This window comes from Phaenicophaeus curvirostris, chromosome 1 (genome assembly GCF_032191515.1).
Source record: "Phaenicophaeus curvirostris isolate KB17595 chromosome 1, BPBGC_Pcur_1.0, whole genome shotgun sequence".
NCBI lineage: Eukaryota > Metazoa > Chordata > Aves > Cuculiformes > Cuculidae > Phaenicophaeus > Phaenicophaeus curvirostris.
Genome location: NC_091392.1, coordinates 157943499 through 157969395, shown reverse-complemented (window position 1 = coordinate 157969395; position 25897 = coordinate 157943499). Strand labels below are relative to the sequence as shown.

At 35.5% G+C, this 25897-nt stretch overlaps 1 protein-coding gene across 16 annotated transcripts in view; it reads left to right on the top strand.

Moving 5' to 3' along the window:
* DOCK9 (dedicator of cytokinesis 9) overlaps positions 1 to 25897 on the top strand; it is a 120597-nt gene that overhangs the window by 52574 nt on the left and 42126 nt on the right. For all 16 annotated transcript variants that reach the window (XM_069878801.1, XM_069878783.1, XM_069878756.1 and 13 more), the window contains exons 6-28: positions 327 to 422; positions 1071 to 1205; positions 2201 to 2375; positions 3516 to 3583; positions 7652 to 7726; positions 7821 to 7961; positions 8315 to 8515; positions 8658 to 8780; positions 11434 to 11516; positions 11959 to 12081; positions 13883 to 13962; positions 14048 to 14235; positions 14354 to 14419; positions 14992 to 15084; positions 15361 to 15484; positions 15900 to 16021; positions 17394 to 17480; positions 18156 to 18245; positions 19488 to 19603; positions 19728 to 19797; positions 20568 to 20693; positions 20818 to 20889; positions 25328 to 25474. In XM_069878801.1, coding sequence (XP_069734902.1) covers positions 327 to 422; positions 1071 to 1205; positions 2201 to 2375; positions 3516 to 3583; positions 7652 to 7726; positions 7821 to 7961; positions 8315 to 8515; positions 8658 to 8780; positions 11434 to 11516; positions 11959 to 12081; positions 13883 to 13962; positions 14048 to 14235; positions 14354 to 14419; positions 14992 to 15084; positions 15361 to 15484; positions 15900 to 16021; positions 17394 to 17480; positions 18156 to 18245; positions 19488 to 19603; positions 19728 to 19797; positions 20568 to 20693; positions 20818 to 20889; positions 25328 to 25474 — 2601 coding nt within the window. The remainder of the gene's footprint in view (positions 1 to 326; positions 423 to 1070; positions 1206 to 2200; positions 2376 to 3515; positions 3584 to 7651; positions 7727 to 7820; positions 7962 to 8314; positions 8516 to 8657; positions 8781 to 11433; positions 11517 to 11958; positions 12082 to 13882; positions 13963 to 14047; positions 14236 to 14353; positions 14420 to 14991; positions 15085 to 15360; positions 15485 to 15899; positions 16022 to 17393; positions 17481 to 18155; positions 18246 to 19487; positions 19604 to 19727; positions 19798 to 20567; positions 20694 to 20817; positions 20890 to 25327; positions 25475 to 25897) is intronic.

The window sequence follows — 25897 nt, the reverse complement described above, 5'->3', positions numbered from 1 at the left end:
TTTCCCCTGGTTCAGTGGGATTTATCTTGACTAATATTTGGCTGTCTGGAAACTGGATCACCCTGCTGGTCATAGAGAAAGCCTGTATATGTGGCGAGGTTACCTATCAAAAGTTAGATGAGGTCAATTTCATCCCTTGTCTTTAGATAGAATAATTGGAATTAAAAAGCTATAAAATTTCAGCAGGGATTAATACTGTATTATTCTAATTACATTGTGAGCACAACTATTCCATCTTTTAAAAAAGACTTCTGAAATTTTCAATAAATACAACAATTTTGGACTGCGGTGCAAAACTTTTTTTTTTTTTTTTTTCCCATCTCCAGGATGCAGCATCTCTTGGGTCTCAGAAGGGTGGAATAACAAAACAAGGATGGCTGTACAAAGGCAACATGAATAGTGCAATCAGTGTGACAATGAGAGTAAGTTTAAGAATGTCTTACACATGTTAAAAACCGAATGCCAATATTAAATACCACTGTGCTTTTGAGAACTCAATTTGTATGTGGTTTACTTCTTAAAAAAAAAGGTGTGGGATTAAAGAGGGAAGCTTGTATGTAATTTACATATGTGAAATCTTGCTTTCCTTTTATTCTGCTTAAATCGGAAAAAATGCACTTAAAATCCACTATGTGGGAGAAGTCCAGTACTTTAAATAACTTCCTTAACTGGATACTAATGACTGGTGTGTTATTAGTAGAAAAAGGACTAAGTAATGTGAATTTTTATTTGTATTGTCTCTTTATTTAGAAACAAACCACTTATTTTTACAGTAATACCAGTAAGCATCTACTATGTACAGTAATGTAGTCTGTTTTAAATACCTTTCAATGGGTCAAAAATGCTTTCAAGTAATGTAGTACAGTCTTACTGAAGGTTTTTCAATTAGTTTAATTTTTTTTAATTGATGACTCCTGATTTATTTTATGAGGATACCTATTAGCTCATATGTAAAGAAAAAGCTTTTTTTCTATAACCTACTGTGTAAATAGCAGTTATGGATTTTGTAATGTGAAGCTGGTTAATAATTGTGTTGTAATTGTTTTTCTTTCCTCCTTTCTTTTCACTAGTCATTTAAAAGAAGATTTTTCCACTTGATCCAACTCGGTGATGGATCCTATAACCTGAATTTCTACAAAGATGAAAAAATATCAAAAGAACCTAAAGGATCCATATTTTTAGATTCATGCATGGGAGTGGTCCAGGTAATTATAATTATTCTACCTGTTATCCAGTTAATTCTGTATTTGATAGCAAATGAATTTCATTAAAATACAGATAACATTTGTCAGATGTTACATACCTGTTTTTCAATGGAAAATTAGACACACTGCATCTCACAAAAACAGTGAACGAAATTATAAAGGGCAGGAGACTAAATTTGAAAAATCTTTCTGAAAAGAACATGAATTACTAGTTGATGTCAAGCATTTATCAAAAATATCAAACAAAATTTTAAGGCAAACACAAAAAAACCCCACCTAAATCGTGACAAACTAATAAGAGCATAAAATTAAAGTTCATTTCAGTTACATTTTGTGCTTGCATGAGCTGTAAAAAATGTTTTGCATAGCTTCTTGTGTGGGATTTCTGTTGAGGGGATTGTATTAAATTCAGTCACCCTTCCAGATGCTTTCATTTGACCTTTGTAATATTACTTCTATGTGCTTTTCTTTGTTTTAAAAAGTTGAGGGTGTTGGTAGAATGTTTGTCTGTAGCAAGTGCCAAAGAAAAGATGATTTTTTTTTTCTTGTGATTCTGTTCTGTATTTACAGTACAGCGTGTAACTGTTTTGTTAGGCACAACATACCTGGAAAAAACTCTTGGGTTTTAGGGTTTTGTTAACTTGGATAGAAACAGGTGAAGTTTTTTTTTTTAAAAAAAAAAAGTATTTCTTAAATACCACTTTTTAAAAGTTGTTTGAAGAGAGATGGAACAGCCTCAGATAAAACAGCTTCACAGTGGATTATTTTTTTACAAATATTGTAATAATGGGTTTGGATACACATTTAATAGGGCTGCATTAGGAGGAATTGTTGTCAGGACATAGAGGAAGCCTGTTATCTGTTGTACTTCCATTTGTGGCAGTGGTGAGGGAGAAGTTTACTTTTGTTAAAACGTCTGAAGGTGCATGAAACTTCCTTTGGTTGCAAGTAGAGAGTGTGTAAAGATATTATAAAGATCTTTTATTTCCTTGTAGAACAATAAAGTGAGACGTTTTGCATTCGAGCTGAAGATGCAAGACAAGAGTAGTTACCTTTTAGCTGCAGATAGTGAACTTGAAATGGAAGAATGGATAAACACTCTGAACAAAATCCTTCAGCTTAACTTTGAGGCTGCAATGCAAGAAAAGAGAAATGGAGAGTCTCATGAAGGTAAGTAGGTTTTCTAGCAATGCTAATAGAGTTACATGATGTCATCTACATACGTGCGTTTGGAAAGAAGGGCTTTGTTGTGGCTAAATTTTTTTTCTTTGGTTTTTTGGCCTTAAGGATCATGGGCTTTTCCACTCTCTGTTTGAGCTGATCGGAGTTTTGACCTTCTGGCATTAAAATAACTGTTCTGTATTGATTCCAATTGAGTTAAGTCCCAAAAAGAATAGTGAGATGGAGCAGAAGTCTGGAAAAATAGAACATGAGGTGAAAAATCACAACCAAAGCAGCTCGAGAAAAAGAGGAGACTAAGCAGTGACTTGTTTTGAAAAGTGTAAAATGCTGCTGAAAATGGAATAATATGTTTTGTGGTCGCCCTAGGCAGGATAAGAGATTGTGGTTGCAATGAGGGACTTCAAATTTAGTTGTAGCTCCCTTGACTATAAATATTTCCTTAAAGTACTGAAATAGATTGCTTGGGTGTAGAATCTTTTCTGTTGGAGCCCTTTAAGAATATGTAAGGCAGGTATCTGTAAGAAATGTCTATGAGTATATCTGACAGTGCTGATAAAAGGATACTTGTCCTCTCATTTATTTTTCCTCTTGAGAGTGGGTGGGGAGGGCAACTGGTATGAAACCAAGTGTGTGCATATCCAGAAGAACCTGAAAGAGGTTGTTGCACTTACAAATAACACAGTATACCAAAAGGGAATCATTAGTGTTTAAAATGAGATATCAGTCTTTGAAGATTTCTTCAATTTAATGTGATGTTTGCAACAAAGGCACATTGGAAAAATGAGAAGCATGTTATCTCTGTGAAAGTAATTGTAGTCAGTAGTCCCTGACTGACCTTAGAACTGTAAGATGCATGTAGCGACCGGAATGGTTGCTTTGTAAATCCAGTAATTGTTAAAGAGTAGAGCTGGGAGCCTAGTGAACAGAGGTGGAGCTTGTTTTGAAATCAAGTTACAATGTATGGTGGACAAAGTAATGTAAATTTGTGCATTGAGTACCTATCTCCTCATGCAGATATCAAAATTGGTAGAAGGAGTTAAAAATAGTTCTAGTAAAGGGTTTTGAGAGTAGTTTGGTTTTGGAGTTTTTGTTTTTTAATTTTTTTAAAATGTGCTTTTATAATTTCAGATGATGAACAAAGCAGAAGTGAAAGCTTATCAAGTAGTTTTGATAACTACTATCCTGAAATTGCCAAGGTAAGATATATTGTAAATGCCAACTCAGGATATAAAATACTAGACATAGGTTAGCCACATGAATTTCCAGTAAAGATAAGTCACTTTCCAGTAAAGTTCCAGTCACTTTGTGGTGCTTTGAGAGCTTAGAAGCTCTTTCATGAATTGATGTGGTTATTGAGGTTCTTCAGTTTCTGCTTTTGGAGCTCAACTTGCTGCTGTCTTATAGCTACTTATGTAAATCTTGACATGCTGTTTAAAAAGCAGCATGGTTTGTTATTATTTCATTAGCTTATGATATTTTGCATATTTTGTATTGTTTTATTGCATACAGGTAAGTGGTAAAGTATTTCCATAGAAATCTAGTCATACTAAAGTCAAATTTTATTTTCACTGTTAAGAGTCCAGAGGACCTTAATAGCAGTGACGATATGAATATATTTTAAGATGCTTGTGTTTGTAGCAAGCTGGCAAGTTTGTGGATGCTTCCTGTGTTGCCATAGTTCTTGCTTTTGAAATTTTATTTTTGTAGAGGTGTGGTAGAAATAGAAATAAGAATAAAATAAAATAGAAATAAATGGAAAGTAACTAACTTTTCCTCAGCCCATTTGCAGACTCTTACACTAATTTTTCTGTCACAGTAAGTTTTGTGAGTTCTCTAGGGGAGACATTTTTGTTAAATAGCCTAAGTTGTGGAGGTGGTGACCTTTTTCTATTGAAGTCCTGGAAACCAAACTCCTTCCTGTGACTTCCTTACTCTTTCTTCTGTGTGGCACACCCTGTGTTCTTGTAACTTTTCTAGTAGACTATGCTCTGGAGTACTCTCTCCTCCTTTTCTGAAGATCTGCCTGATCTAGTAACTACTCCCAAAGGGATTGCAGATCATAAACTGAGAACAAGCAATAAACCAAATATCTTTCAATCCCTATTGTATCAAAAGATCCAGTCAGAATACATTAGCAGGCTTTTAGCACCCAGGTTGGTTTTCCAACTAAATTCTTTCTGTTATTGCTTTGTAATCAATTTAGCACATGTACACAGAAAGCTATGATGTGATAATGTGGTAATGTAACGCCAGCTCTGGCCGTGTTTGGAAATTAATAGGATTGTGGTACATACTATCAGGTTTTCTTTTGAAGAGCAGTAAGCATCAAATGGCATATTTTCATGAGGCTATAGAAATTTTTTTCAGAAATAAATACAAAATGAGATGTTCTTATTGTATGGAAGATTTTTGAGGTGCTAAGGGGCATGGTTTAGTGTTTGATAGGAATGGTTGGGCTCGATGATCTGGTGGGTCTCTTCCAACCTGATTATTCTATGATTCTATGATTTTTCTTTCTTTATAATCAGAATTATTGGAATGCTTAGGTTTCATGTGACTTCCAGAGGGGGACTTCTACTCAGTGCTGCAGCCCCTATATATAGTTTTAGTACTACAAATGCTGCTTCCTGTTTCCATAATCTGACTGGAAGCATGCAGCTCTTTAAGTTGGGTATTTTATTACTCTGTTATTTTTCTTAGCTCTTTAACCAGTGGCTTTTTATTTTTTTTTTTAATTTTTTTTATGCCATGGTTAAAACCCATTTACACTTCTGTTTCCTTAAAAATACGCTTTTCAACTTTTCCCATTCTAGTTCATCTTTACGAAATACTACCTTTCAAAATAATTTGCTCTAGTGTATTTTTTTCTTGCCTTTTTTTTCTGAGGGGAAAATCTACCCATTTACATTAGTGCCCTGTTTGTGCCTTAATTGGATTTGTTTTTATAATGCTGTTTGTTTTCAGGGTTTGGTTTTTTTCTGTCTTCTGTTCTTTCCCCCATTGTCTTTTCAGCTGTTATTTGAGTTTGGGTTTGTTGGTTATTTTTTTAACCAGTAGAAGATTTCCAAGGCAGTGGGCCACCTTTTAGAAGAGTTCCTAGTTGCTTGATTATTTTTGTTGGTTCTAGAAGGAGATTTTCACAATAGCTGACCTCATATCCTTATGAGCAAAGAGAAATTCCTGCAGGGGTGATTGTAGAGCACCTGACAATAGGGGAAAAAACAGTCCTCCCAGGAAAGATTTAACCTTTGTGAGCACGTCCAAGCCTTCATTTTTCTATTAACAGCTGTTAGTTATTATATTAACTAAATGAGATGATATTGTGTGCTTCAGTGCACAGATGTGCACACATGTATCTCAGTCTGTCTGCCTCTCCTGCCTACTTCATGTTCCTTTGATCTGTAACTTAAGTACTAAGAGTGAATGGGTTTTTTGGGTGGGGAGTGGTGGGGTGGTGTTTTGGTTTTTTTACTCTTCAGAGTAAACAAATTTGACTTCTCTTTTAAATAACTGGGTGACTGTCAGGATCAATGTGCCCAAGTACCTATTTAACCATTTCTGGTCCCGGTGTTACTTGGCAGGAAAGCTTTGTCCCTGTTACCTGGATTGAGGAAATGGAGTCTCTGCCATGCTGTAGACAAGGTTGATGATTGCAGAGATTTTCAGTTTCTGGCTTCTGACCAACTCCCTCTGAATCTGTCAATTAAAACTGCATATTTGTCTTTACTGCCTAAAACACCCAAGAATCTCAACCTATTCAAGATGCTTTAGGTGAACCAGTTTCTGGCTTGCTCCTATGACGAAGTCATTTTCCTTTTCAGTTCTTGCCACTGACCATTCCCTTTCCAAAACATACATGCAGCCTTCTTGCCATCTTTAAACTTCTTCACAGTCTAGCCCTGTATTTCTCAATCATACTGGCTGCTGAACAAGTCTGCCAGTGTTCTTCTAGCATCCTGTCTGGGTCATATCTTTCACGGAAACTTCTCTCTCCTTCTGTGTGTGTTAAAGTTAACACAGCAAAGTAAATGAAATCAAAATCATGTCAGAAGTTCCTCTTCTGTAATGCATCCTTTAAGTCAAATTGGTTTGGGTTTCTTTTTAATTATTATCCACATAAAATAGCATTTTGAGCTTGTAGAGCTGGTGGTTTGGTTTTCTTTGTTTTCACTCCTGGGACATACTAGGAGTTTCTTCAGCCTCCAGCAAAGCAGATGTAGACAGGAGATCGCTTCCAGCTGATTGTCAGTGATGAGCATTTTGGCTTGGCAGCTTCTTTTAACCAGTATAGGCTGATCCAAAATTAGATATTTGTGTGTAATACTTGTATCCCTGTTTAACCAGCTGCTACTTTGGGTACGGTAACTCGCCTACGTGGGTAGTTTTAGTGCATGCATGTGTCCACTTCTCATGTCCTGGGACTTTAAAAATCATAGAATACTGTTTAAATAATACCTTTTTTTAAAAAACTAACCTATGTATACAATCAGTTTTCACAGTCTGTTCTGTTCCACTTAACTTTTGTTTTAGTATTAATAGGTACATATCCACAAATCCCAAGCAAGATTAGCGTACCTGATCTGCAAATGTAACTTAGGTAGCTCTGCAAAGTAAATTTAAGTCTGAGGGGTTTATCTTTTGGAATTTTTTGGTTTTTTCTGTCTACCCACAGGAAAACCACTTCTTTGGCAGTGAAGCTCAAGGGTAAAAAAAAGAAAAGAAAAAAAGAGCAAAAGAGCTCTGTTGGAGTTCCTTAATTTAGGTAACCTGTTTCCTGAGAGATCTTACGGTCTCAGGATAGCTCTGACCTTTAAGTTACATTTGTACTGCTTTTATTTATTTTTTTTTTAAATGCGTATTTTGGTCTTCAGTGCAAAAAACACCCAAGAATCTAAACCTATTCTAGATGCATTGAGTGGAAAAAAAAGTAGCATTATGAAAGTTATTCTTTGTTTAAGAAGGCGAAGTGCTTCATGAGCTACAGTGGTGTATACTTCCTGTGAGCTTGGAAGGTTACATGGTGCTGGTGTTCACTTTTGTGTTTTCAGGCCTGGAAAAGTCTTTGGAGGAGAGGAGCCTTATCTCCTGCTTGCTTAGATATGCTGGAGCAATTTAAATTAAGGAGTTGCAAAGCTCAGTTAGGGAGAGAAGAGTGCATGAATTAAAAACATTTAAACTTTGAACATCACATAAAAAGGGATGAAGTTGAAAACCACTTGTGTTTAATAGTGTGATGCTGAGATTGCTTTTCTTACTTTGAACAGAGTACCCGAGAAGCAGAAATCAAGTTGAAAAGTGAAAGCAGAGTTAAACTTTTTGCCTTGGATCCAGATGCACAGGTTGGAATTTTTCACTAGGAAGCATTTTATTTTCCTGATCCTTTTAAGATGAAAAAAAATCTTACTTCAATTTTTCTTTTCTCTTTTTTTAAAGAGACTTGACTTTTCTAGTATTGAACCAGAAGTGAAGCCATTTGAAGAGAAATTTGGAAAAAAAATTCTTGTGAAGTGTAACGATTTATCTTTTAATTTGCAATGCTGTGTTGCAGAAAATGAAGAAGGACCAACGACAAATGTAAATAACCTAATTATTTTCTATTAATAAAATAATGTATTAATATTTTGTTGGCACTGTTCTGAAGGGCAGGAATTCCTTGCTGTGATTGAGAACCATGTATTGGGGCTTTTTTCTACTCCTTAAAATTGAAATGACAGCCTAAATCCTGCAAAAATTTACTTTGCTACAAATCTTTTTGTTGTGTTGCAGGAAGTGAAATTTTTCTTTTACTGTCATTTACTCCTTGTCAGTAATCACTAGAGTGATGGCTGTGTGTATTTTTGTAAAAATGCTACTTATCTTCCTTTCATACGCATTTTCACAGCAATACAGATGCCAACAATGACATTTTATTATTTTTAATTGTCTAGGTAGAACCTTTCTTTGTTACATTATCACTATTTGATATAAAAAACAACCGGAAGATTTCAGCAGATTTCCATGTTGATTTGAACCACACCTCAGTAAGGCACATGCTATCCGGTGGATCTCAACAAATGATGAATGGCAGTGGTGATAGCGTACACAGAATTCAAGATATTCATGAAACTGTGTTACAATACCCAAAGCAGGTAAGAACTGGTAACCTGAAGAATTAGTAGGATTTTGGATACTAGTAGAGCATTTTCCTGTGTGCTTTGGATAATTTTCTGTTGCATGATGTAAAATATTTATGCATTTCCATTTTATATTTATATCTTGTTCTATTTCTAGGGAATATTCTCAGTCACGTGTCCACATACTGACATATTCCTTGTGGCTAGAATAGAGAAAGTATTACAGGGAAGTATTACACATTGTGCTGAACCATATATGAAAAGCTCAGATTCTTCAAAGGTACGGTATTTTCTTTGGCATGGGGAAAAATACTGAGGTGCAAGGCAGGTTGGTTTGATATTAAGAAATACCAATAAAAAGCATAGTTCTTTTATAGGAAATTCAGATAAATGGATCATAAAATCCTAGAATGGTTAAAGTTGGAAGGGACCTTAAAGATCATCTAGTTCCAAGCTCCCTGTCATGGGCAGGGACACCTCCCATTGGATCAGGCTGCCGAAGGACCCATCCAACCTGGCCTTGAACACCTCCAGGGACGAGGCAGCCACAGCTTCCCTGGGCAACCTGTGCCAGGGCCTCACCGCTCATAGTGAATTAATTCCTACTTATATCTAGCCTAAATCTGCCCCTCTCCAGTTTATACCCATTGCCCCTTGTCCTGTCACTGCAAGCCTTTGTAAACAGTCCCTCCCCAGCTTTCTTGTACGCATGATTTGGTTAGGAAACTGTAGTTACTACTAGTAACTATTATGAATTGAAATGTTATAAAGTCTAACATACTACTGGGAAACATTTGTTTAGCTTTTTATAATGGCTTTAAATAAACTGGTTTGACAAGTGTGTTAGACTTCAGTGTGAAACCTGAGTTGAAAATTTTTGAGCAATGAGTTTTAGATATAGATCAGAATTTAACTCTATGCCTGCTTTGTTAATGCATCTTATTTACTGTATCATTGTTGTTGACTTCTCCTTTGTGTCACTTTTTGGTGACCATAGTTTACTATAACCTCATCTGCCCTCTTGCTGTTTTTTCCACTGTCCTCATTAATCCTCTGGTTTTATGTATAAAATGCTTTGTGGATTTGATAGAATTCCAAATCACTTTTGGAAATAAACTGCTGAAACAGCTTAGGTTTGCAGGAGCCTAGAATAACATGTTAATGTTTGTGAAAACATCTACAAGAATGTTTGTCGGTGGCTGCTTCTTGACTGTCACCAAACAAACAGAGTTTTAACTTTGTTGATTTACAGTTGTGCTTAAATAATTGGACCAGGATACTAGGAGAAAAGGTTTTCTGTAAGTCATGTCAGCTACTGTTGACATTCTTCCTGTTTTCAGTTAGTGAAAGGGAAGAAGGAAGGGTTAACATTCAGCCTCTGCAGAGGAAAAGTGTTCTTTCCTACTGATTTAACGCTGGCTAAGCTACATGTAAAAAAGCCTGTATTTTTCACTTGGTCTTAATATAGATCAGACTACTGATTTGCTTTTCCAGGAATACTTGAGATTTTTTTCAGCTGTTGCTGGAAAACAGCAGCTTTGTATTTTAGGAGTCTGGTTTTGAAGTGTATGCTGACTGTTACTGAGTTAAAACAAAACTGAATAACTGATTTCCATGGTCTTGAGTGTGAGCCGCATGGGAAGGTTAAATAAGTCCAAGTGTTCCCAAATTTGATGCTGAGTGTTAGACTTGCATTGCCCTGTATTACAAGAGCAGCCAATAAGAACGTTCATGGTTCTGTAAACTTACACTGTCCATTTCTGGTGTTCATTTGTTTATAATTTTATACAATTGAACACTTAATTTGAGTTTTTTTTCTGTTCTTGTTCTCTGGAATTACACCGTATTAATTTGAAGCAAAACAGAACCAGCTCTGTCAGCCTCCATGTGTGTCAGTGCAATGAGCAAGTTCCAGTTCCCTGCAGAATTACTGTACTGGACAAGAAAAAAGGAAAACGGAAGCAGCAAATTCTGTAGCCAGGAGGTCACCTTAAACACTGAATACAGCAAATTAAAGATGATTACTTATCAAGGTTCTGTGCTTCTGAGTGCAATTTCCCCCCTTTTACAGGAAAGGATAATAGAGAGTTGGCTCAAACAATGCACTTATAGAAAGTTTTTCATAATGTCAACAGCATAGAGTGGGGATAATATTCAGGCAGGTTTCCTCTGTGTTTTTTTTTGCTTCTGGCAAATAATTTTGCTGTGTGTAGTTACATACAAGAAGATGGTTTCTGGAAAAGAGAAGCCAACTGCTCTGTCAAGAGCTTCTGCTGTTGCCCAGGGCATTCAGCATGGAGTTGAACATCTCGAACAAGAGGCTTTCTAGCTCTGATTATTACACATCTTGGCTCTATATGGTGGAGTTGTTTGTTTGCGTAAAAGTTAACAAACCCCAAAATTAAACTTTAATGAACACAGTGTTACCATGTCCATGTGTAGGATTGTCCATGTGATATTCACACAACTCCTCCCTGTGTTCTGTGTGTGCTTGTTACACAAGTATGCAGAGTATTTTACTATTTACCGTTCAGAATTTGTTCTGGTACGTAGTGAGTGGTGAACGGGGGAGCAAGTCATGGGATAACAATTTTATCTGGAGTCACAATTTTCTCTTAAAAAATGGTTAAATTTAGGTCTAGCTTTCATCTGAGTTTTGTATATATCGTAATTTTTTTCTTGCTTAATTATATATTGCTGGGGGTGTAGATATGTCTCTGCTTTCACCTGTGAAATGCTGTGAAATCAGCAGGCCCTGCTTAAGCTGAAACAAGTTAAGAAGTATTTTCTTTTGTCTTTCACTCATAAACCTCGGATTAATCTTCTGAAGGCTTTCGGTTCATATCAGTGTCGATACGTGGTTTGCTTCTTGTGTGCTAATGGTGGAAAAAATGTGACTTCTTAAACATTGCTATTCCATATGTCCCTTGCAGACTGCACAGAAAGTTTTGAAGAATGCTAAGCAGGCATGCCAGAGACTAGGTCAATACAGAATGCCTTTTGCCTGGGCAGCGAGGTAAGGACAGACCATGTCAATCTATTTGTTTTCCTAACTTTTCTTTAACATTATTTTCTACATCTCGCTTCTTTGTAAAACTTAATCTGCTATTTAAATAATATCTTGTTTTACTCTCAGTTAACCAGAATTTCTGACAAACAAGCTTACACTTACGCTCTGTAGTAGGAAGAAAAGTTACAAGCTTTCATTATATTATTATTCAAACCATTGAGTGTTGGCAAATGTTTTCTGTTGTCAATGCTTTTACTTTACAAGGAATGAAGTGATTCACTCTTGTAAGAATGTACATTTTATATGTTAAAACTTACTTATGATGATGTCTATTAAATGCTTAATATGAAGGGTGCTGCAGTATGTTCTAATTTGTAATAAAGAAATTTCTTGAAGTGAATTTCAACAGTTTCATAAACTCGGCTGAAAGGAAGGTTTTGACTTTCAGGACACTGTTTAAAGATGCTTCAGGAACTCTGGACAAAAATGCAAGATTTTCTCCTGTTTTCAGACAAGACAGTAATAAACTTTCAAACGAAGACATGCTGAAATTGTTAGCAGATTTCAGGAAGTAAGTCTAATTCCTCCACTTTAAAAACCAAAAAACACCTCAACCCCACACACCCTGAGCTTCGTGATTTTTTGCCAAAGTCTTGAACTGGAACATCTAAACTCTGTATGCATGTAATATGTTTTTTTACTTCATATATAGAAACTGCATAAATATAATCAAGATGTTCATCCAAGCTCCAGATCTTTCCCTTGCAGTGTTTTGGGACTACAAGCAGGACTGCAGTGTTATGCCATGTTTAATGTGCAGTAAGCACCATAATTCTGAAGTAGCTCTGTTAGGAGTTATGCTTGCACAATGCACTGTCTTGGTTCTCAAAGGAAAACACTTATGAGCATAAATCTTATTTTCACTGAGTTTGGACAGAGGCTGCTGGGTCTCTGGGAAAGGGATTGAGTTTTAAGCCAGTATCCAGTCCACTTCCCTTGATAGTGCACGTGGCTCAGGATGCCTAAATGACAGAATATTGATTATCCTTTTAACAAAATACTCCTAAAGACTGCATCAGCTTGTGCGCAAGAATCTCCTGCTGACAGATGACCTTGGTAAGAAATGGTTGGTGATCTTAAAGGTCTTTTCCAGCCTAAACAATTCTGTATGATAAACTACTTCTCATCCCCTTTCTTATAAACTGAATGCGAAATATTAGAGCAATCATTGCTTCTTTGCAAAGGCATTCCCACTCCTATTATGGGACAGTCTGGAGTTGTATTAATACCAAAAGTTGCTAATGACTAAAGGTATGGGCTATAGTTTTTTTATTTTATTCTTGCTTACCAAGTCTGATAAGGAGATGAAGTTTGTCGTAGATATTCTAATTCCATTTTAGCAAGCTGCTTGCCGTTTCATTGAAGTTTGCATAGTATTCAAATTACTGCGTACTGGTTCTCCTTGCATGAACAGTATTGTTGAAACTAATGTAGTAAATTAGCCTGCCACATCAATTTGTGAATTAAGGAAGTGGTTTTGGTTATTTCAGCATCCTATTTGTGGCATCATGTACATACTTCACAGGAATTTTAGTAAAAAAGAGATTGTAATTTCTGAGGCTTAGCTGTTGGAATTGGAGTCCGGAAGCCAACCAGAAAAGGTTGTTTCTTTCACAGCATGGGATTGCATTCCAGGAAAGTTTGGCATCCACTTTAAAAATATCATGCCGGTGGTTATCTTTATTAGTAAAGGGGTCTGCACTGGTGTTTTAAAGAGAAAATACTCCTACTTCAACTCATGTTTCTCAATGGTCTACATGCTGACATCTAAAAAATTCCATAGAGGGCTAGTTAATACTAAATATTTCGCAGGATGAGGTATTACTCTAAAAAGAGGATGAAGTAGGAAAAAAATTATTGAGTAGAAGATGCATTTTGTGAAATTGCTAATTTCTCTTCCCCCAGGTTTACCCCATTACCATAAATGCTTATCATTGGTAATTGATAAGTAAAAAGCTTAATTATAGGTCCCCTCTTTGCTGCAAATGGTAGTGAGCTACTGCATGGCTAAGAAAAACTATCTTTCACAAAGTTTTTTATTTTGATTTGAAGAAAGAAAAACTTTACTCTTATTCACACGTGTGGAAGAGGATAAGAACAAAATTTTATTTGTTAAGAACATAATAGAGAAGAAAATTGTGAAACTAGGCAAAAAGTGAGACCAGATCAGTTGCCCCTCCCCCAAACCACCTTTCCGCTCATACTCTTATTTCAGGATATTACTTTTACTTCTATTTCCTATTGTGCCTTTTCTCTGACATGTGATAGTTTTGCATTTAGCCTGACTTTAAAGTTTTCTTTCCTTCCTATAGACCTGAAAAGATGGCCAAACTTCCTGTTATTTTAGGAAATCTGGATGTTACCATTGATAATGTGTCACCAGATTTTCCAAGTAAGTATTAGTAAACACATTGCTAAATCGACATTCAGGCCTTTTCTGTTAATTTTTTTAATTGATTTTTTTAATTTTCTTTCAGATTACGTTAACTCCTCATACATTCCCATGAAACAGTTTGAAAACAGTACCAAAACATCAGTAGCGTTTGAAATAGAGGAATTTGTTCCCTGTATACCAAAACACACTCAGCCTTTCACCATTTACAACAATCATCTTTATGTTTATCCGAAGCACTTGAAATATGACAGTCAAAAGTCTTTTGCGAAGGTGAGAATAGGAAACATCTACATTCTTCTTTCACTGGTTAAGATTGTTTATGTATTGTATTTCTGTGATGATCCCTATGAATAAGTGTTTGGGGTTTTGTTTTTCAATACTGCTTTAGGCTAGAAATATTGCAGTATGCATCGAGTTCAAGGACTCTGATGAAGAGGATTCTTTGCCTTTAAAGGTTAGTCTTTTGATTTTTGTCATATAAAAAAAAAGTGAACAGTTAGCTAAGTAACACAATAAACTTGATGAATTTATTTAGTGTAGGATGGCGGCTTCCTGTCCTCCTTTTGCATTGGGCATGAGAGTAACTTCTAGATTAATTTCTTGGTTTTTAAATAGAAGATTACTAAAGAACCCTTAGAGCATTTGATTTATTTATATCAACACAAATTCCAAGAACAGAATTGCTGCAACAAAGGTAACTTGTGCATACTCTGTAGGAGGAGTTCTAGTTAAAACAATAAAGCTTTAGATCAGTTGCAGAGCCATGCTCTGTGTTTGTCTATGAGCTAAGAGGTAAGAAATGCTGAAGGAAAAGAAATAGAAAAGTGTATAGGAATCCTGACGTGAAATCACAGTGTCAGCTCTACTGCACAGCAGGCAGTCTTGTAATCTTCTGTCCGTGCAAAGGAACCAAGTTAAACACGCGTTAAAATACATCAAATTCTAGGTGATAAATATCCCAATCTGAGAGTGAAAAAAGATCTCAATTTTGGTTTTTTTTTTTTTCCTTTTTTTTCCTATTATTAGTGTATCTATGGCCGGCCAGGTGGACCAGTATTTACTAGAAGTGCATTTGCTGCTGTTCTACATCACCATCAAAATCCAGAGTTTTATGATGAGGTAAGCTACCTTTCTGAGGTAATTTTTACTGGTTTGGGTGCTATGTAAGTTTCAAAAATACAAGAAAAGATTTGAGGGTTGCAAAGTTCTTTATAATGTTTTCCATTAAATCATATCCCTCTTTTCATTGTAAGTAAATTTTTGTAAGTTTTGTGCGTGTGATTCTTGATCTTGCTTTAAATAGTTTATAACCTGGCATTGCTTTTTAAGTGTGCTGCAATAAGGCACATCACTGTTCTAACCAAAGACTTCTGCAAGTAATTCTTTGTTTTTCAGATTAAAATAGAGTTGCCCACTCAGTTACATGAAAAGCACCATTTGTTGTTCACCTTCTACCATGTCAGCTGTGATAGCTCAAGTAAAGGGAGTACAAAGAAGAAAGATGTTGTTGAAACACAAGGTTTGTATGTTAATGCTTTACTTTTGGTAACTGCTGGAGCGATTTAATGAAGCATGCTTGTCTAGTAACCTGTGATTTTTGTGATTCCCTTAAATGTTTTCTGATTACATTATATTGATCTTGTCAGTGCTTCCTAATTAAATTTATACTTACTTCATCAAGCATTTTGTTGAATTTAAATGTTTCAAATGAGATTTTTGAATGTCTATTAAGTATGTGCTCATTTTTCCAACTTGGTGAAAATTTATTTCCCTTTTAAATCATTTTTAGTTGTTTGAGTTCAAATCACTTGGCTTTTACAGTAACATTTTCTGGTTTATGAAGTACGTATCATAAGTGCACAGTAAGACTTCTGTAGGGGCCAATGCAGAGATTCTTAATGCAGTTAAAATTCCTTGCCTTTTGTGCTTCATAGTTGGGTATTCTTGGCTTCCTCTAATAAAAGATGGAAGAGTGGTGACCAACGAGCAACACATTCCAGTGTCAGCAAATCTTCCATCAGGCTATCTTAGTTATCAAGAAGTGGTGACTGGAAAGGTATGTTATGTAAGATTGCTATAATCTGTCGCAAAGAAGGTGTGGAGATAAGGTTTGGTTGTAATTCCTCAGTCTGATAAGATTTAAGTAATTTTCTAGTAGAATTTTTTTTCTTTTTTAGTTGAAATGGCGTACTTTGCATAAGTTACACACTTGACTTAGAGGAAACAAACAAATCTAAAGACAAGTGGGAGACAAAACTTATGACCAGATTCTGAGTTTTGCAAAAATTTGAATCAATCTGCTGTGATAGAGTTTTTAATTGAAATTATTAAGCACTTATCTCTGCTATTACTTAGCTGATGTACTTAGGAAATGTTTGTTTCATTTTTTATAGTTATAATTAAGCAGAAGTTACGATAATTTTTAAATATATTAAAGTATTTTGAGTTTATGAAGATGTGCAAATAATCTGAAGTCCTTTACTAAATTTTTTTTAGCATTTCATGCTGTCTCCTTTCAGTAAGTTCTTTATTCCTGAAAAAGTCTTATTCTCACATCTTGATTTTTGTGATCTCTATACTTCACTAGTAAAGTTTATGGTTGTATTTTTCAAAGCAGAAAGCTTGCAAAACTGTAGCAATAAAAATGTTACCAAGGAGGATATAAAATGTTAATTGTGCTGGGGGGGTTGACTAAGAATGAAATGCAGAGACAAAATTGGCTTGTTTTGGAGGAAAAGACCTAAAATCAACAGCAAGAGGTGCTGCTTTCCTCCTAGTGTACCTCCTTTTCTTTTTTAAACTGCTGTAAGCTTTCCAGTCATTGTCTCCTTCACATCGTTCATCTTCTCACATTATAGGTGTATTTTTTATTCCTCTGCTGTTCGTCTCTGCCCATGTCCATGGGTTAGGACCAATGCAACTAATAGATCTAGCAGTAAAATCTCTCCCTAACTGGTTGTCAGGGTAGGCAGCTGAGCATTCCCATTCTCAGTTCGTTGCAAATGGGATGGGAAGGAAGCACTGGCTGCTACCTGTTGGTTTACCTGTGTTAAGGTTTAAACTGTGTCAGTGTCTGTGGAAATTCTGGTGTTATTTTTCTCAGAAAACTAGTAGATAGTTCTGTCGAATCAGAAGGTTTTTTTGCAGAGTTGTAGGGGAAACGTATAATCTGTGATGTATGGAAAAGCAATTTTGTTAGCCAGGGAAGATACTATTGTGGACTTCTAAAAAAACCAAACATTTTAAGCTTCATAAATACTTTTGGTAATATTGCCTGCATAATTTTCCTTTTTTTTAAGACTTTATTCATTGCACACATTTCTTCAATCCGTTTTTTAAAAAAAATGTTGTTTGTGGCACTATAAACAAGTTGTTTTACTCAAGGAGACTGCTACACTATTTTACTTTTCCTCTGCGTGTGCATGCAGCATTCTGGTCCTGAAATTAAATGGGTAGATGGAGGCAAACAACTGCTAAAAATATCCACTCATCTGGTGTCAACCGTGTATACGCAGGTGAGTTTTAAGTTTTAGGAATGATATATGTTTGGGTTTTATATATATATATAAAAAATATATATACACACATACATACACTGAATGGAAGATATATATCTATACAGTACTTGGAAAGATTCTTAAACTGAGTGTGCTGTTCTCTTGTCTCTTGGACACTCTGCTTGGAATCTCTTTCATATCAGCAGTGAAAACCAGCGGATTTTAAATGGAACCTGTTAAAAATATGTGTCTTTAGTCTGACATTGTCATTCATTCCAATATGATTTTTTTTTCCTGTTAGATGAGAGGTCATAGTTGTCTGAAAGCGATTTCCTGGGGTGTTTACAAAGCAATGAGTCCTCTTACAGCTGCTCACGAAATTTGTATGATGATCAGCTGGGATAAGTAACATTAATTATGCTATTTTCTGAATGTCAGTTGGTTTGAAGCAAATATAGGTGTATACCTGCATAACAGGTATTCAAAAATCCATGGAAATTTCCTGCATGGGTTAAATAAAATCAATATTATATGTAGTCTAAATTAGTCCTTGGAGTAGTGCACTTAGATTATTTTTGAAAATCGAATTTATGGGCTCATGGATATCTCTATATAAATATTTTAATGTGTTCTGTTTTGGATTATGGATAGTGCTGTTAGGTATTGTTTAATTTGTTCTTTTTGTCCTTGCAGGACCAGCACTTGCACAATTTTTTCGAGTACTGTCAGAAAACAGAGTCTGGAGCTCGTGCACTAGGAACTGATCTTGTAAAATACCTTAAGGTATAAAATGGCGGTGAATAACGGTTGTATTATTTACACATTTGCAAAACTAGGTGCTTCAGATATTTTCTAGGTCTCATTAATGGAATATGCAGAATGAAAAGAATAAGAAGGTATTTCCTGCCATAGATAAACTTACAGTTGCAGTATAGGAGGAAGCCACACGGAAATAAGACAGTGTTGGTCAGCCATATGAGTGATAATTTTGTAATACTAATGGCTTAGTGTGTCAAAATAATCAAATTGAACTGCACATGGGAATGGTAAGGAGTGATGACTCTTCTAAAATTTCGCTTAGGTCATCGTTGTTATGTCTACAAGTCTCTTTCAGGATTAGATCAGTAGAGTGCATGGTTTCCACAGAAATTTTGTCTTAGCCAGGTAAGCCAGATTTTTAATATGAAGCCCAAAATTCTGCCACCTATGTAAGGTATCACAAGTAACTCTGATTTTCTCAGACGCTACAGAATTTATTGTTGTAATTGAATGCCATCAAACTGCAGTGTCTACTCAGTACATTTAAGAAAGAACTTAAATGTTGAATATGGTACACTTCTGAACTGGACTTGTTTTGTGACGGTTTATGTCAAACCATGGGTCTGAGTCATCTTCCTTTCCCCAAGATGTCTGTGCTCGACTTCGGCACAAAATAGGACACAGTACATTAACAGCAAGAAGATGGAATAAGTCTGATTGGAAATAGTTGTTGTTGTTATTATTACCACCGTTTTAAATTGACAGCCTTGTTTCTCAGTCTTCCGTTTGTCCTTATCATTCTCAAATTTTGTAATCTGCAGTCATGCTGAAGTACATGACAATAATACAGTCACTTAGAAGGGATTCTGGTCATGGTAGCTTCGCATCAAAAGGGCAGGGCAAAGAACAAAGTCTTTTAGCCAAACTTCATCATCCCCCACAGTTACTTAGAATTTGTCACTAGACTCCTCTCACTGGGTTTTTTGCTAGTGACGTTCATATTTTGATAGAAGATGTTATTTCTCTGTGTTTCTCATGTCAAGTATCTGTTTTGAGGTCCTTGATAATTTCGGATCCAGAGTCTTCATATTTCCGCTGCTTTATGCAGCAGTGATTGTACTTCTTAATTACCTTCTGTACAGTTTTATTTGGGGTGATCAACACCAAGTGCAAGCCACGTGTATCTTTTGAAAACGACTTGCAGTAAACATTACAATTGTGATTTAAGTGCCGTTGTTTCAAGGGAGTATTACTGCTTTCTTTTAGAGCCTTCATGCTATGGAGGGCCATGTGATGATAGCTTTCCTGCCAACTGTCCTAAACCAGTTGTTCAGAGTTCTCACTAGAGCTACTCAAGAAGAAGTTGCAGTCAATGTGACAAGGTAAAGAATTTTAAGTGCTTCATTGCATTTGAATGGCTGGGTTATGTAAATCCCTGACTAGCATTTTTGCTGTTGCAGTTGTAGCTTTATTTGTAGGCTGACTTGGTTTCCGATTTCTGTTTAGGGTTATTATCCATATCGTTGCTCAGTGTCATGAAGAAGGCTTGGATAGCTACCTGAGGTCTTATGTCAAGGTAGGGAAAAGTAAAGGCGGTGTTTCCTTCTTTCTTTCTCTGAAAGAGTTGTCAAGGTTTAGTCCCCTCTAGCTTGGTCAGTAGCTAAATGTAGGTAGTTACGACATCCCCCACACCCTGCAAAAGGGAAAGGAAAGAGAGATTTGTGGTTTAGAAACTAAAACAGCTTTAATAAAGCAGTAATTATAATTATTGATGAGAAAATAATAAAATATATGATGATACATCACCACTGATGCTGCAGATGAGGCACAAGGAAAGGTTTTGGGCTGGACTTGGGGACAGGTTGGAACTGGACTCAGGAACTGGGTTCAGAAATGCACATGTCCGGGATCAGGAGGTAAAAGGATGGACACAGTTCTTGTTAGACACATACAGAATACTCTGTTGATCAGATGTGGGTCACCTGTCCTGTCTGCCCCTTCCGGCAGGTATGACCCTTTCACTTAAGGCATTCCACAAATTCAAAAGTAACCTTGATCTCCATAGAAATAAGTGTAAGCAATGAACTTTCTGCATACCAGTGGCCTTTTACTTTGATTATAATCATAACTTTTAAGCTTTATCACTTCGAGAGACACTGATAAACATGTAGTAACTTTCAGAAAACAAAGTTACTTAGATGAGACTTAGCTGAAAAGTTAGAAAATTTATTTTGCTTTAGCTCAAAGCAGAACAAGTGTATATTTAAATTCAGTTGAATTTGTTTAATTTCAGTTGTTTCATATTATATCAGAGTTCCATATTATGTTCTTGTTTTCCTTCCCAAGTATGCATATAAAGCTGAACCCTATGTTGCTTCTGAATATAAGACAGTACATGAAGAATTGACAAAGTCCATGACAACAATTTTAAAGCCATCTGCTGATTTTCTTACAAGCAACAAACTACTTAAGGTATATATTCAACTACTGATTTTACTGTATAGTCGTACTGTAACTGAAGAATCAAAACTAATTGTATTGAAATAGTTGTTGAATGCATGTGGCAATTTTACAGAATGTTTTCTTTTCTCTGCAGTATTCATGGTTTTTCTTTGAAGTTCTGATAAAATCAATGGCTCAGCATTTGATAGAAAATTCTAAAGTGAAGGTATGTCAGCTTTTGCAAACACAAATGCATTATTCTAAACAGAATTTATGTAGTCATGTGTTCTCCAACTACATATATTTTTGTATATCAGAAGAAAAAGTTTTATGCAGACGTGGTTATGATTTATATGTAATAACCTTATTTGTGAGAAAGAGGGGGGAAAAAGCAAAGCAGCAGCAGGGAAATTATTAGAAATATTAGAAAAAAATATTGGGCTACATTCAACATTATTATAAAGAGATAGAAACCCCTTAAAGCCATACAGTAGAGCTATCTGTAAGTCATCAAACTTTTTAGGAAGATTTGATACTTGCAGTCCAATGAAGCTTGAAACAATAGATATCACATGTATAAGTATGATCCAAAAATATGTGGGCTTTTTCCTGAATGGTACAGTAGCTGTGATATAAAATTACTCTGAGAACAGCATATCATGCAGTTTAGAATCCTTCTGTATGTGAGAAGTATTATTATTTAATTTTGTGTTATTCCCTGTATTGGAAGGAGAGTGTTAAAATTTTGGAAACAGGCATTTTCCAACCAGCTTGGCCTATAAGCAGTGGTTTTCAGATGAAATTAATGTATAATTATATAAAGCAGAAAATACTGATTCTTATTTCAAGAAGAATTTTCCTGGAGACTTCTGTAATTGAGTTAAAATTTTATTATTTAAAAATTATATTTAAAAAAAGAATTTTTGTTGGTTTTGATACTTAGCTGACAGTTCTGGAATACCTTTTATTTTACAGTGTTGAGGTCTGAGGAGGCACAGTTTTTCTAATTGCAGGATGTGGTGCAAGGGTTTCAAAGCACAGTGTTTGTGAAACTTGTATAGTTTGAGGACATTTTCTGTTGGATTTGGTAGGTGATGCTCTGAAAAACAGCAGCATGCTGCTTTTTGCCAGGCTAAACAAAGTTTATATATATAATTTTGCCTGATTTTAACAAACCTACAGAAATCCTCACAACTTTGGAAACAGCATATTGATTTACAGAAAAACTTCAGAGAAACCACTAACTTGCTGTCATGCAAACCCATTTCCTTAATTTAATTATAAATTCACTACTGGAGGGATTATATTGTTAAATTGAGATCAGATGGTGGGTAGAATAAGTTCAGTAGAATATCATCTTTCTTTAATAGCAGGAATCTGTGTTAGCAAACAAAAAAATCAAATGCAATTTACTTTTCAGACTGTCTCAGCCAGTGTCAGTGTTTTTAGTATCCTCTCATGTAATCTGTATGTGTTGTATAGTATGGTATTCCACCATCGGTAAGCATTCACATTACTGCTACATCTCAGTGTTTTGGGGGTTTATTATTTCTTTCCTCTACAAGTGCCATATAGGCTCATTTGCTCAAAGCTAATGTGTCTTTACTGACCTATTTAGACAAGACATAAGGAGGAATTACTTCACCATGAGAGTGGTGAGGCCCTGGCACAGGTTGCCCAGGGAAGCTGTAGCTGACCTATCCCTGGAGGTGTTCAAGGCCAGGTTGGATGGGGCCTTGGGCAGCCTGATCCAGTGGGAGGTGTCCCTGCCCATGGCAGGGGGGTTGGAACTAGATGATCTTTAAGGTCCCTTCCAAACCATTCTATGATTCTATGTAATCACATTAATAAACTATATTTGGAGAGCACCAGCATGTATGTCTGAGGAACAAATTCTGTTTAACGAGACAATCATTTTAAGGGAAGACAAAGTTGTTAAAGGAACATTGTGTCAGTTACAGATGCCTGAGACTGATTTGGTTACCTGGTGTTACTGGAATATGGTATGAATTGGGGTAGGCAAAGCATTACTTCTACTCAGCAAGACCGTGCATCTCTGAGGTCTGAGTGATCTAAGTAAAAGAAGTCATATTTGCTTTTAGTTGTAACAACCAGTAGCTGAAATCTAACAGCCTTGGGCTTGCTGTACTTGAAAGAATGAGCTTTCTTTGAGTGATATTTTACATCAACTTGTTGCATCAAATTTTAACCATTGCATGTTTTTTTTCCTGAAAAAGTTGTTCATTTTGAGTAATCTTTCTGCCTTACAAAATTTTTCAAAAATCTGGGCTGAAAATTTCATGCCACAAGAGTGTGATTGTAAACCTGCATTTTGTAGAAGGTGGGCTGAGACAATACTGAGCATAGAAAGAGCATAACTGTCTTCAAATAATGTACTCATTTCTAGTTGCATTTTGTGTCATATTCCTAGTTTCCAGAAAAATGTACAAAACTCACAGAAATGAGATGTAAATACTAATGACACTTATAACTCTGTAAGAGACCCCATTTTATTTCAGAAAATAAGGAAGTACAGTGAAGGTTTTTTCTATAGATTTAGTAGGTTCTGTAGCCATAAATCTTAGTAAGATGATAACGGTTCATGTGGAGATTTCTTATGCAGCATTGAAACTAATGTTGCCACGTCTTTTATTAAGACTCACAGGTATAGAAGCATGCAATAATTTCACCTGAAGAAGAAACAAAGCTAAACCAAAACTGAAATACCCCACCCCAAAAACCTTAAACTTGGTGCTATAAAATGTGTATCTGTTTTCTATTGATGTCCTGGTCAGTAGTGTTCTGCCTGCTAGGTATACTTGTTGTATACAAACCCCATTCATTTCAGGTTAATATTTTAGGGTTTTTTAATAGAATATTCAAAAGCAACCCCCAAATATGAACTGTTCAATTTTACAAAGGAAAAAAAATTCTTCTAGCATGCATTTTAGCTTCTAGTACTTTGCTGTATTTCACCTTGATTTGCTGTTCTTTCTCCTTCCTTCCCTGCAATAACATGACTAAGGCTCAAACTGCTGGAGTGATTTCTAATGGCAGTTTTTCTGTTGTCTCCATGTTTCACGTTAAAAAAGATGCTTCCACTTTTAGAACTAACCTCATTGTCATCTTCATTGTGACATGAAAGAAAGAGGAGCAGAACTCACCTCTTCTTTGCATGTATCTTCATTTCTGAGGATTGCTTCTTGATTTGCAAGCTCCTTAAATATCAAATACATTATTTTGCTAGTTGATTTTTGTCTTACTGGTTAAAGGAATAAATAGAACATGCATTCAGCTATTTCCTGCTTATGAGATCTGATAAAAAAATGTTTATCTGGCTGCAGCAAAATTATTTCTGTAGCAAGAATTTTGTAATCTCTTAGAAATATTTAATTACTGTGCAACAAAGACTGAGTTACAAGAATATCATAGGATGTAGACTGGCATACTCGCCAACAGAATCTCCAGATTTTAATTGTTATCTCATTAATGAGTACCGTTTAGATTTATCCAGGGTTCTTTCTTGACCTCATTATCTATTTTTAAAAAACAGAACTAGAGGCTTTGGACCACAGTACAAACACAAAGGGAACAAACTGTAAACATTAGTTTATGCAGGGCCTTGACAGCGACTTGTTCTGCTTAAGAATGTTGCATTCAATATAGTTCAAAAAAATACTTAAATAACAGTGTTCAGAGCACTTGGATGTTTTGATTTTAGTTTACGGAAAGAAAAGATTGTACAGGTGAAACAGTTTTTGCACCATCAATTTCAGCCTCATCTTCACCGTCACACCACTTGTCATTAAGTCCCTTCAGACAAAAGACAGAATCTTTAATAAAGATTGCAAGATATAGAGAAATAAAAGGCTGCAATGCCAAAAAGCTGAAGAGAGCTTACTGACCAATACTAGTCAGAATATACACAGTCACTGCTGAAGGTAATATAGATGGTTAGGGGAAAGGAGGAAAGTGTGAACATAAAGGAAACATTTTAAACTAATTGGCAAAGTACTTAAAACAGTTCTGCTTGTGGAAACTTAAAAACGAGAGTGAGATTCTGAAGCCTGGAAGAGCTGAGATTTGAAGTCACTGATGAAAAAGAGAAAGAAAGGAGCATGGATGAGAATTTCCACAATGGAAAAAAGGAAAAAGATAATGATGATTATCTTTTAATTAAAAGATACATACAGAGCAGCAAAACCTGGTTTTTTTCCAAGACAGAGAAGAGCCTGATAAAGTAGTTACTATAGGTGAACCAGCTGATGTCTGCTTTGGAATGGAAAATGGATAAAATTAAAGGATTCCCTTTTATTCTTAGCTTCTGCTGTCAAGTTTATTGTAGTTTAGAAAAATATTAAAGCGTTACACTTAGACTTTATACTTTGTCATCAATGACTGCCTTGCTTGGATTTTTAATAACAGGTGTTAGTGCATGTTGTAATATTTACTTCTAAACAAATGCTCTTTTTTCCTTCTCAGTCTAGAAAGTTCAGGAAAATCTTGAATTTATAGAAAACATTACTTAACAAATGAGAAAATTTGAAAACTTTCCTTCTCTCCCCTCGCCCTGTCAGTTTATCTGTATCTTATCTAAAGTAAATTTTCTGATATATTTTAGTGTTATAAGCTATGTTAAATGTTGTATCTGAATTTGTTTCTAGCTGCTGCGAAACCAGAGATTTTCTGCTTCCTTTCATCATGCAGTTGAAACAGTTGTTAATATGTTAATGCCACACATCACTCAGAAGTACAGAGACAATCCAGAGGCTTCAAAAAATGCAAACCATAGCCTTGCTGCCTTTATAAAAGTAGGTACACAAGGGACTCTCTGGTTGCTTTTTTAATAACATTACTTCATGGATTTTAAAGAATGTTGAAGCCAACTTATATAAAGCTGCATGTGCGTAATTCTTTTAAAGTCTAATTCTATGTCCAAGTTAGAATGCATGAATTATAAGTAATGTCCTGTGTAATGAAAACATCTGTTCAAAAGTTTCATATTTTTAATGAATTTATGTTCTATCCAAAATGTATTTGGATTTTAATTTTTCCTTTAAAAATATCGCCTGGTTTCTCTTCTAATTCTACAAAAGCTTTGTACATTGAGTAGCGTTATATTTGCATGTATATTATGTAGACAGACTTCACTTCTTTCCTTTTTCAGCCAATGAGATCCAGTAGGGAAGAAAAGGATGGGAAATAAAATGGTAGATAAAGCTGCTAGTGGCATG